The 13009-nt window shown below is 37.6% G+C and overlaps 3 protein-coding genes across 3 annotated transcripts in view; 2 read left to right on the top strand and 1 right to left on the bottom strand.

Moving 5' to 3' along the window:
* Positions 1-1775: 1775 nt before the first annotated feature.
* On the top strand, positions 1776-2441 carry LOTGIDRAFT_169753 (hypothetical protein; the record flags this gene model as incomplete). The annotated part of the gene is made up of 1 exon (XM_009068041.1): positions 1776-2441. One exon carries the CDS (start codon positions 1776-1778, stop codon positions 2439-2441), a length of 666 nt encoding a protein of 221 aa, XP_009066289.1.
* Positions 2442-4809: 2368 nt separating this feature from the next.
* LOTGIDRAFT_169752 (hypothetical protein) lies at positions 4810-7556 on the top strand (the record flags this gene model as incomplete). The annotated part of the gene is made up of 2 exons (XM_009068040.1): positions 4810-4937; positions 6410-7556. The coding sequence occupies 2 exons, from the start codon at positions 4810-4812 to the stop codon at positions 7554-7556; spliced, it is 1275 nt and encodes a 424-aa protein (XP_009066288.1).
* A 488-nt stretch (positions 7557-8044) lies between these two features.
* The window catches only part of LOTGIDRAFT_236876 (hypothetical protein), a 6663-nt gene continuing 1698 nt past the window's right edge, over positions 8045-13009 (bottom strand). The window contains exons 2-8 of the mRNA XM_009068039.1: positions 11884-12021; positions 11694-11837; positions 10637-10889; positions 10252-10439; positions 9543-9692; positions 9068-9219; positions 8045-8809 (exon numbers count right to left, since the gene is read on the bottom strand). Coding sequence (XP_009066287.1) covers positions 8648-8809; positions 9068-9219; positions 9543-9692; positions 10252-10439; positions 10637-10889; positions 11694-11837; positions 11884-12021 — 1187 coding nt within the window. The 3' untranslated portion in view covers positions 8045-8647. The remainder of the gene's footprint in view (positions 8810-9067; positions 9220-9542; positions 9693-10251; positions 10440-10636; positions 10890-11693; positions 11838-11883; positions 12022-13009) is intronic.

Below are 13009 nucleotides of genomic sequence, written 5' to 3'. Positions count from 1 at the left end.
CTGGTTCTGTTGGTTTCAACAACAATGCATTCCAAAACAACAATACGACAAGTAATGCGACTTCTACTCCGACAACGAATACAACTACGATCACCAATACAACCTCTACTCCGACTACGAATACCACCAGCAACGTAACTGGTTCTGGTGGTTTCAACAACAACGCCTTCCAAAATAACAATACGACCAGCAATACGACATTAACTCCGACAACGAATACAACTACGGCCACCAATACAACCTCTACGCCGACTACCAACACTACAAGTAATGTACTGGTTCAAGTGGGTTCAACAACAACGCCTTCCAAAATAACAATACGAGCAGCAATACGACGTCCACTCCGACAACGAATACAACTACGGCCACCAATACAACATCTACGCCGACTACCAACACTACAAGTAATGTAACTGGTTCCGGCGGGTTCAACAACAACGTATTCCAAAATAACAATACGACCAGCAATACGCCATCAACTCCGACAACGAATACAACTACGACAACCAATACGACAAGTGGTGTCACAGGTTCCAACGGGTTTACCAACAATGCATTCCAGAGTACACCGACAGTTTCTTCTCCGACAACAAACACGTCCAACACCGTTACTGGTTCCTCTGGTTTTACCAATAATGCTTTCAAACCACCAACAACTAACACCCAAACATCTGGTCCGCAGACTTCATTAACTGGTGCCGCAGGATTTGCGAATACTGTTTTTGGGAAACCACAACCACAACCGCAACCGTACCCGTATAATCCTTACGGTTACCCCCAACCTAATCCTTACGGCAATCCATACCCGTATTTTTACTATTAACCAAGGCAACATTTTCTGACCAATGTTTTTGATTTTGAAAATCAGAAATGAACAATATTTTTATTCGACATATAGAAATAAAAATCTTGTCTTAAAATTCTATTTGTTTTTAATTCATATTAATTTGAGGTTGAATCTCGGGTCAGTAGTATTCTGTGCCATATTTCACAGTTCCAGAGACAATGTCATTCGACATTTATGCCACTTTTGCATGTAACATAAGTACGATATTAACAGAATGAGCTATGATGAAGGTTCGCAGAGAGAGAAGTCGTCTTACAGTTGTCAAAACAAGCACCTCCATCACAACAGGGTCTTTCCACATCGACTACAGGGTCGTGGGTTTAACGGAATGGTTTCCCTGCTGTGAATAACACATTTATGATCAAAGACTCTACCGTTGTAACCAAATAACGTCCGAATTGTAGTATGTAGTATATGGAGAGGAATACTTGAAAGTTTATACGTAAAATATTCATTTCTGTCGAAAAGAGAAATTTGCAAATACTTAACGGTCAATTCCAGGACTTCAAACCACAAGACAGAGTTCACGGGCTGAAAAAAATGAACCAGATATCGGCGGTGAAGAAGGACAATATGCATTGTCTCGTATGTTACTCGGCTCTGATGGAACTGAACAGGATGGGCAGAATAATAGAGTCTCTTATCCGGTGGTTCAGGTCATTGCTATGGAACATGGTGCATTGCAAATCAAAGCAAACTATCTTCTCTGATATTATGTATATTCTTCTACGTGGCTTTATATTTGTAAATTATACAAAGATTTTAAGTTGATTTTTTCCCCTTAATTACTACTACTTTCAATATTTGAATAGTAATGACGTCATTGGTGAAATACAAATAATAACATAAGGTAATTAAAAATCATAAAACATTTTAAAAACCCAGAAAATACATTGTTTTATATTGTATACTGACAACAGCCCAAGTCATGAAGGTTTTCTGTGGTTTAGCTCTCTTCGTCGCAGTGGCATCAGCTTTTGATGGTTTCCAGGGATTCCAGATTCCACCAAATATACAGAATGCTGCCAACCAGTTCACCAATCAAAACCCCCAGTTCTCCAACCAAATTCAGAATGGTGTAAACCAGTTTATCAACAGAAATCCAGATTTTGTGAACAATTTCGTCAACCGAATTCCAGCAACTGTTAACCGATTCTCCAATCAGATTCAAGCTTTCGCCAACCAGATTCCAGACGCGACCAATAGATTTGTTTCAAACGTTAACCAGTTTGCTCAACCGATTGTTAATGGTGTGAACCAATTTGCCCAAAATGTTGCCCAGAAACCGATCACAGCTTCTCAAGTTACTCAAGGAATCAACCGATTCGTGGGGAACATCAACGATCGATTTGGACAAAACACTCAGCTCAATAACGGCATCAACAAATTTGTCAGCTCCTTCACCCAACGACCAAACTTCGCCCAGAACGTCGCTACTGGTATCAACCAATTCGCCCAGAATGTGGCCACCAATCCATTGTCACTGGATAGATTCACCAATGGGGTTAACCGATTTGCAAACCAGTTTACCAATGGCTTCAGTCAATTCGCTAACCGATTCAACACAAACGGTGGATACACAAATTACCAATAAACATGTAAGTAATCGACTGTTTTCTATTCGTCGTCTTCAATAGTTGCATAACAGGATTGTCTTTTCCCTTTCTCAATTGTTTTAATCATATTGTAAGTGGTACAGAAAGGTTCAGCGTCAATTCATTTTAACGTCTATAGATTCTAAGTCTGGAGTCTGCCGTTAAAATGAATCCAGATAAAACAATCACTCGCGCTGTTACTTGTGATAAATGGATTTTGGATTTTAGCAGGTTTCATAGGGTCGAAAGTGCTTATCTTTACCAAGGACAGCTGTCTTTACCAAGTGATACATTAGACTCATGTAATTTCTATTTCAATTAATTTGAATGAGTAGTTTTGTCTGTATTTTCCTTCACTTTAAACGCAACATTCTATTATCCTTGCTTTTTAATTTTTCTTTTCAGATGTGGAACTATCAATAAACTGTCTAAAAATCCAAGTATTTTATTTTTTCAACCTTGAATTGGCTGGCCCTTTAGCAATCCAAATAATTCAAATAAGTTTGACATCCCCTGAGCCCGCCCATTCTTGCAGCCTCACTCCTCTTCTAAATCGCCTCTTAGCTTAATTATAAAGCAAGTGTTATTTAAATTGTTCCATTTCAATGCTTCCTTGTTGGACAACGCATGTCTCCCAAACGAATTAGAATAGACAGACCGATCAAAGGGTTCCAGATTGGAATGAGAATATCCAATCACAATTTGTTCCACAATGGATTACGCAACATCAACAACAGAAAAGTGGATTTTCTGCAGATTTTGTGCCTATTTCTGAGAACGGATTTCGTAACCAAGATTACGAAATGTAAATCAACAGCAACCTGGAGTGAGCCATATTACAGCCAGCAGAAGTATTTATTTCGCAAATGTCAGACACGATACTGAATTTCAATTTGGACAACGACAGAAGTTTCCAAACATCTTACCTACTCCAGTCACTTTCCCGATACAACATCCATTTAGAAATGCCTTGACAGAAAACCATTCGATGGAGCTAATGGGAGATAATCAACAACAAGTTTACTCGTGGACATCTTTCAGTTAACTATTGAAGTATGGTGAGAATACTCAGAATAGAGTCTAGAACATCATCCTGTCGTATTTTAGTGGATCAAAAATTGAAATCGTACATAAGTGAAGTAGCGCCAGTGATCCGAATTCGAACCACTTTGTTTGAAATACAACTGGATGGACGGAGTACAAACGCAAAACCCTTATGATGTTGTCCCATCGAGTTGGGTAGTTTTTGTATCCGTTTTGCTGCGACCACCGTGCTTGATATTCACCTGGTATCGCAGCCATTTAGGGTTTTGCGTTTGTACTCCGTCCATCCAGATGTATTTCTATAAAAATGGACCGAATCGGGAATTCACAGCACTTCATCTCGGACTACACACAGCGACCGAAATGCAATAGCCTCAGGAGTTCTTTTTTGAAAATGGTATCGGACAATTAAATACTAAATGGGTGGCTCTTCAACCTTATGTTTTCGGCGGGGTAGGTTTAATTGGTCAATTTAAGGAAATAAAAGAATAATTGATACTCTGAAATCAATGTAAGCGTTTTATTTGTATAATAAAAATCCGTACAAGCAAGACATTTCACCCCTATACATTCTATTGATCTAGTGACCTATATCCCTTGACCTATTTCTGTATAATCAATGTCCATAGAAAAATGATGATTTACATATTTCTCTTGTAGCAGAGTTTTAACAGAAACAAAATATTATAGTACTAGAGCAAGAGTACCACTGAAGCAACGATGACATCATAGTAATGTTATTTTCCAATACTCACTGCTCTTGCCTCGCAAAATCGCTCTTGACTTCTCTGGGTGCAATGATCAGGTCACGAAGACACCCAAAAGACATATTTCGCCACTAGGCCAATGTTTTCACAAACAAATCATCGAAAACTATTCAAATTTGAGCACATAACTAGCTAACTTCGTATTTCGTGGATGTGCATTTAGCATCATAGCAGGTATTTAGACAAAGATAAAGAGGCAGTCTGGACGTGACTATAAACGACTGAAATAAGCCAAGCTAGTTCCAGATGTTAACACCAAGCACCAGGTTACCACATCTCCATTGCGTTTTTTGTGTAAAACAGTGGCCCGTGTTCTCTAAATATAAGTTTGAAACAACACCTTACTAACATGACGTTTCAAAATGTTAAGAAGCACTAAGTCACACCGTAGTTCTCATATTGTAGATTAATCTTACAACGATCAGAGGCAAGATGACCAGCACGACGGAGAACTACAATCAAATCAATAACATTCAATAAGGAACTGAAACACCTGTTTCTATATTTACATAATAAACTAGTTTTTAAATAGATTTTATGTACCATATTTTCTTTGATGATTCTGCCTAATTCTGAAACTCGTTCTTTTACTGGAAACAGACTTCAGTATGTGGGAGGTCCAAGGGATAACATAATTGAGGAGCCTATAGGACATGGAACGTACCAAGATCTGTTTGGCTTAAGGTAGAGAACATAGGAAACCCATTGATCTAAGAGTCCAGTGTTACTGCAGTCCACCCCATTATTGAAATAAAAATAAGTTTTAAATTCGACTGCGGTTTACCCTATTCTGTAATCTGCCCTCATAGCCTAATGAAGTGGGTTGAAAAGGATTGTAAAGCGGTTGTCTAGCCCCTGTATATGACGCCACAATCGCAAAATCGCTAATAATATCTAAGGGCCTTTGTAATACCTACGTTCTAAAACGTTTACTTTTATTGGATTTGCAGGAACCATACATCTCTGACCAAAAATTGGAATGGTACCAAACGATGCTATGAGCGTTCCTAATACACAAAATTTAGAAAACCTCATCTCAATCCCTCTAAATTTCAAACCATATTCTCTGGGTTCGACTGTAACGACATAAAACTTCTAATCAGCAAGGTAAATGATGATCCCATTGGTAGGACAAATGCTTCAAGAGTAAGCCTCTACCACCAAATAAGTGTAAATTCAATATGGCGATCATCCGTTCAATGTTGAATTACAGAATGTAACAGACGGTATTATTGTTAAATCATACTGGTAGGAATTACATAAAAACCCAACAATACATACACATCAACATTGACAAACAGTTTGTATATTGATATTTATTTCAACTATTCTGTGCTAATCAGTTACTAACGTTACGTGCTAGACTTTTTATTTTAATATGCAAAGAACACATCGAATGCTATATTATTAGAAAGTATTGTGAGTTATTACCTTCGTAGTGATTCGGAATAGCTCGTTAGGGAAGATAGACGATAATTGCTTGAATTGCAGAGTAATCCTCGGGTAGGATAAGTATATAGTTTAAAGTATTCCCAGATTTCGCCTGATGATGACGATGGTGTAAATTGTTGAAACGCAGTGTACAGTTATACTCAGGAGTAGTATAATTATTATCATTAAAACTGATAATGACAATGTAAATTGTTGAAACGTTGTGTACAATTTAAATTCGGAAGTAGCATACAATAAAATTTGTGTTCCGTTATTCAAGGTCCTGACTCGACAATATAGCCTCTAACAGACTGGACAGTTCTAAAGATAGAATAGTTTTTATATTATTCTGTATTTAAAGACATCTTGAGATTTAAGACATCTTTATCTGAGCAGGTCTGGTAGTGACGTAATATCCTGTGTTAAAAGCCATGAATCGGAAATTGATTTGGCAATGTCCCATGTTTATACTTGGGTGAGTGTATTCTCTTATTTTTGTTTTGTTTAAACTATTTATACAAATTGGTTGGGAAACGAACCGCACATAATGCTAATGTGTCTTATATCTTCTTGAGTAGTATGAAGATTCTTTTTATGTTAATCGTCATTTCAAATCCTACCGTTCTTCAGATTATTCTGTGTCTGAAACTCATAATTATGGGCAGTACTTGACTACTTGAGAAGCTCACCAGGTCCTTATCGATCATTCCCTTTTTCTATTGCAGGGTTTGCGTAGGATTGTTTCTACCCTTAAGTCTCAATGATAGACCTAACCATACTCTGTTGGTACTGGACAGCCCAGATGATGTGGCGAGGCCGCGGAGATTGGTTGTACATGATTCTCAAGTTGTCAGAAAACCAGACTGTAGAACGAAACGCAAAGACATTGCCTTTTTAAAAGTTCATAAGTGCGGGAGTACCACAGTGTCAAACATTTTACAAAGATTTGGTTTGCGAAACAATCTGAATTTTGTGCTACCGAACAAAGCCGATGGGAAACAATTTTGGGTATTAGGAAGAGTAGACAATCTAAAAAGCACAGATATTATCGGACTGCCACCTGGTGAGGTTTACAACATCCTGTCTGTGGACACAATCTTTGATTCAAAGGCATACCGGAAGTTAATCCCTAACAACGCCTTTCTCTTAGCAATTGTACGTGAACCTGTTGATCGGTTTATTTCTAAAGATTTCTATGAACATCGTGGAGAAGAATTAGTCAAACGATACGGTGATGATCCATATGTCTACGCTCATCTTACAAACAATTCCACCGAAGAGGTGTCCGCCATTTTATCAATGTCGCTTGACTTTGGATTATCTCATTTGCAACGTTACAAGGACGACAAAATTGCGCAGACGCTAAGTCACGTGGACAGAGAATTTGATTTCGTCATGGTGATGGAACAATTTGATGAATCTTTAGTTCTGCTGAAACGTAAATTGTGTTGGGAAACAAAAGATATTGTGTATATCATAAGGAATGTGCATTTTTGGGACGCACGTGCATTTGCCCTAGGTCCAAAACACAGACAAACAATTGCAAACATTCAAAAAGCAGACGTCAGAATTTATGAACATTTTAGGAGGAAGTTAGAAAAGGAGATTCTAGCTTCCGGTCTAGAATTTTCAAACGAGGTTCACAATTTTAAAATCATTCTCAGATTAGTTATGGATTTTTGTACCCATAGTTACGGACCGGAAGTGTTGACTATTCCTCAAAGCACGTGGAATGAAGAATTTACAATTGATAGAGAAGAATGTGAGTTAATGGAATTATCAGAATTTCCCCTAGTTAAAATGCTTCAAAAACGTCAGCGGGAAAAACTTGATATCGAATCTAATACTGAGAAGATAACAAATCAAGAATAACAAGGTGCAAGGTAGTCAAGTAAAGTAGAGCAAAGTTATTGATCCGCATTCGGCTCCAATTAAAAATATCAACAAGAGCATCAAGTATATCTCTAGGTAGTTTTAGTAGTTTTAGTACTTATCAACACAATGTAAGTTTAGTTTGAATACAGAATTAATAAAATATACCAAAATAAGTATATAAATGGTCATTATGGCTATTTTATGTCCTCTGTAGTATTCAGAAAATGAGAACCTATGTCAGCTATGACTGCTCGCGAGAGCCCTAATAATTACGTAATGGCATAATAACAGTGTCTTTAATCCACCTACAGCCTCAGACGGCTCCGATAGACATTTTACTGGCATTAAATTGACTTACAGACAGGTCTTAGAATGTAGGAGAGCATGATAAAAATAATCGCTCCAATCTCGAGTCCACGAGTCTCCAACAATCCAAATGATTCATTGTCTGTATAGTTTCTGTAAACCCAGAAAACAAAGCAGGTGCCAAAACACATTTTTATTTACAAAATTACAAAAATATGTTATTGCTTCTTTTACTTAGAAATTGTTCTTCATAACAAAAATAGGAGACATTTTGTTTTGGCAAGACTAACAGTTCGTATTGTGGTAAGATAGGAAGAGATAGGATGATAAGAAACAAGACAAGGCATGAAGACTTTTATACATTTAAACTCGTGCTCAAATTAGTGTCAACATCTCGGAGAGAGGTTCAGGTTTAACTTAATATAATTGAAAGTTAAGTTGAAATCGTTATTATTAAATAAAACAGTATATTAATTGGATGAGAGCTCAATGAAGTGTAAATTAAATAAAGTAAACTCGCCATTGGAGACCACAGAATACGAAAGCATAGCGATCACCAGTTGTGTATGTTTGCGAACAAGAATATCAGCCATAACGATATAAAGGCAACTCTTAATCAACTGAGTTGGGAGTTCCACTATTCGTAACCATACGCAACTGGTAAAAGCTATAGTCTGATGGCACCTGAAGAATCGGACTGGAAAAACAAGAAAGAGAAAACATTGTTAATATATCAATAAATTTGAATTTATCATTTATTTTAATTAATTCTTCATAACTAGTTAGTTATTGGCCATGGTTTGGGTTATCCAATCTTCGACAGCCCCGAGGTCACTGATGATGAATGGCTCATCTGTCTGGCATTCAAATGTGGTCTCGGTGATTAACCCTCGAACAGCCCATCTACCCTTCTGGTTACATACTACCATACCTCCATTATCTCCCTTTGATTGAAAAAAAAATACATACACAATTACTTTCCTTTGATAAGAAAACATACATGATAACATTGATAATGTAAAGAAGTGGAATACAATGAATTATTTCTTCAGATAGTTATAAAATACATTAGTTTCATAATATAAGGAAATCATACATTTGTATTCTCTCTTTTGAGTTGTGAAGAGCAAATTTTACTTTCGGTTACAACCCCCTTTCCTTCTTCCCCCCTTCCCCCCAAAATGTACTACAATTTTACTTACAACACATGGTCTGGTATCGGAGGCCAAGCCAGAAGCACACATTGTGTATGGTTGTTGAACATAATCAGTTTTACCACTATACTTAGCAATGGTTTGACAAGTTACGTTGTTGAACACATCGACTGCAGCTCCATAGGGTACACTTGGGAAAGCTGAAAGATACAAATACATATATCGTTTGATATTTTCATTCCAGTAGGCGACTGTTGGTGATTTGACGTCAGTGTCGTGGACGACGTTAGTGACACTTTTTTGTGCCAGATATAAATGCGAATTTGAATTGTAATAAGAATGAAATGAATTGAAGTCCTACTAAGTACTACCTTGGAGTGTGTAAGAAGCAGTATTTGCATCTGTCGATAAATGACAAATGGAAATGGAATGAATTGAGTTTTACGTCCCACTTTCTGCAATTCGAAAAGTCAAGATGGCGGATGAAATGAATGAAGTTTTGCGTCAAGATGACTACACTTACGTTCATCGGTAGTGACACCCCAGCCAGCTATATAGCATTGACTGCCTCCACAGTTACCATCAACATTTAAATCTTTATTCAGACAGGCTTTCTTCACACATTGTGAATAGGTTACAGGGGTAGATAACTTTATCAAAGCGAAATTTCCTCCTGTAAAATGAATGGTGAGTGATGGTATTGTCAAAGGGGGAGCACTGTGTTTTATCAAACTGTTACTTTCTACCAGTGGGAAATGGTAGGCTTTATTAAAGGGTGAGCAATGCTTTGATTATGTCTAAGTAAAACGTGGACGTGCATTGCCGTCACCTCTGTTGGCAACAAAATTGTTTTTGAAATTTAGACTGATGAAATCTTGGATGAGTTCAAATTTGACAATATTTCGATTAACGGTTTTTTGGGGGTCAAACGGGAAGATCGACGTTTTACACACAGAGCGATACCAAGCCGTGTTGATGTCATACTAGGCCCTGTATTCTCGGAACGATTTAAGCGTTATCGTAGAAGATAAGCACCTAGCACATCCTTGCGCTAAGATCGTTTCGAGAGAACACGAACAGTCGTGGTCGCCGTTAATTGTCGCCGACTCAAATCTTGAGTAAAATCTTTTTGAGAAATTGGATTGCGCCAGATTTGTTGGTCTAACGGGCAGACAGCATCACTGTCTATCCACGCCAAAACAATCTTTATTAACAAAAAACATTTAAAATACCTTGTAAGAGAGACTTGTCGCCTTGGAAGTCCAGAGCTCTGATGCCCCCAGATAGTGGGGACTGGGGATGTATGAAGTATTTACTGGCTGTGAGGAAAAGTTCATCACCTTCTATCGTATTGACATTGTGCTCACTGGCTACCAAGAAAATATTGTTTAAGACATTATTATCCACTCCTTGTCCGGCCCTGGAAATAAAGTACATCTTTATCGTTAAAGGGACTGTTTGCGGAAAATTCAATATTTACGAAAACCTGATAAAGGATTTCGGCGTTCTGAATAGCACAGGGACACACATTTCTAAATTTTAGTCCACAGTATTCATTGACTTGAGCACTTTCATTCATTCATTCATTCATTCATTCATTTTAAAATTTATACTTACAAAGAAAGACCATAGGCCGTGGTGATAACCCACTGTGAATCAATCAAGACGCCTGAAGCCAGCTGTAAGGTGTTGCTTAAAGAAACAGGCTGAGCCGACGTGGCCGCATCGGATCTGGATCGGATTGAGACCATCCATGGCCAGGTACATTTACCGATAGGACTAGCTCCGCTACCTAGGACTCGACCGCTTTTAGACATCAGTCCACAATCTTGGCTGACTGGATTCAATGGTGGGGATACAGTGGCATTTACTGTAAAAATAATAAACAAGCTATGCACAATGAACCAAACGAGCAAGGGGCACACTCAGAGGTTGGGCCCCCTTGATACCAATTAGTCCGATGGCCGAGGGAAGAGACCTCAGTGTATTGATAGTGACGTCATAAGCGCTTATTTTTAGTTAAATCAAAAGATTCACAGACGATTTGTTTGTTATTAACATGACCTAAAAAACAACGAAGTAAATGAAAAGTGAATATAAATAAAACTTTTTGAGAACCTGATGCACATGCACATAGAATTGTACATCTTCATATTCAAATCCCAAAACCTTTAAAATAAACCACTACCACGTGCATTCATTATTTATATATCAAATCGCAATTGCGCGTGCATTTAAATTGAAACTCTATCGAATCGCATATGTATGCGCATTTATATCGAAACTCTACCCAAATCGAAAATGCACGTGCATTTATATTGAAACTCTACCAAATCGCAAATGCACGTGCATTTATATTGAAACTTTACCAAATCGCAAATGCACGTGCATTTATATAGAAACTCTTTAAAAATCGCAAATGCGAGTCCATTTATATGGAAACTCTACCAAATCGCAAATGCGCGTGCATTTATATCGAAACTCTACCAAATTGCAATTGTGCGTGCGAAATCATGCCTGGGTATATCTAGAGTTACTCTATATTCGAAATATTCACTAAGAAAAAGCAACAAGTGTATTATCATAAAGTAAACATTTACCATAAAACCTTCTTGTACTAAACCCAATATATCCTGAAAACTGGACCATGCCAACGATGCACGTGCAAACTTACCTGCTTTTGGCACACAACATGAATAAGCTCCACCAACAGAAAAACAGCCCAGTCTTTTTGAGATAAAGTTATTTTCACGGTATCCCGAGGGACAAGAGGAACCCTGATAACATTGGCCCTTTTGTTGCGAGGTATATCTGCACCCTACAAATAGGAATAGACGTGTAATTTAGGACAAAGCGAGCATTACCTGGTACGCAGCAATGATGCATCTGACCCGACTCTACTAGACACCCTATAAATCCACGTGCATGATGTGCCTTTTTATATCCCACGGGGCAGGCTCCCGAGTAACATTGTCCAACCTCTTGTGTGGTCTTTTTACACCCTAAAATAAAAAGCAATATTTGAGGGACTTTGCATTGTTAATAATCCTAATCTAACAGTCTAATAGGTAACTAAAAGTAGCTTGTCCATTTGATTGAGGCATTTACATTTTCCATCTAGCACAAATCAAAGCCTGTGAAGCTTTACATTCCAAAAAAATTTTTACTGCTGAATATCGGTGACCGTTCGTAAAAGTTTGTCTGTTAAGCTACCTTGAAAAAACCATGGAAATGTGTCACTGCCCAACCCTTTTCTCTGACAGTAGCGTGAATTATTATACATTACATAGTTATCCCTGTCTAATAATACAATTTCGTTTCGTTATTATTCTTGGCCGGTGTGCAATGAAGATTATATTATATCTCGACTGTACCGTTATCACAGTATATTCTCAAGTATTTATGATAATTAAGGGAATTATCACATGCTGTTTAATGTACAATATCAATATTACACGTCCATAACATGTGAGTTTGTTGACATTCGACATATCTGACATATATAACGGTAATGAGCATTGAATTTAGATCAAGGATGTAGATGGAGTATTTAAGTCCTACTTTTCTGCACCTGATTGGGCCAATGGAGACGGGCAACGCCATGCAGTGTGTAATGAGGGACCGAACAACTGTCACGGCGTCACAGCGACTGCTATTGAATTAAGAAAATATTTTGTTGACCACTAAACGGGGCGTACAAGAAATAAAATCTCTGATTTTGTATTTAGCGGAAGTTAGGGCCCTGCTGCACTAAATCTAAACTATCATGATTTTATTGTGATATTCATTTGATTTTTTATAATCAATTAAATTAGTTTTAAATCTGGCTATTTTTTTTAATCGGATAACTTAAATTCAATTTCTGAAAATTTGGAATGTATCTAAATTTAAATTCTGAGCAATGGGCCTCAGCTATATATCTCGTTAATGCCCCCCCCCCCCCCCCCCCTCCTCTATTATTTTAAACTATGATTAATTAATCAAAAGTAG

Source organism: Lottia gigantea (assembly GCF_000327385.1).
Source record: "Lottia gigantea unplaced genomic scaffold LOTGIsca_88, whole genome shotgun sequence".
NCBI lineage: Eukaryota > Metazoa > Mollusca > Gastropoda > Lottiidae > Lottia > Lottia gigantea.
The sequence above is the reverse complement of the archived record's forward strand: the minus strand, read 5'-3'. Positions and strand labels throughout refer to the sequence as shown.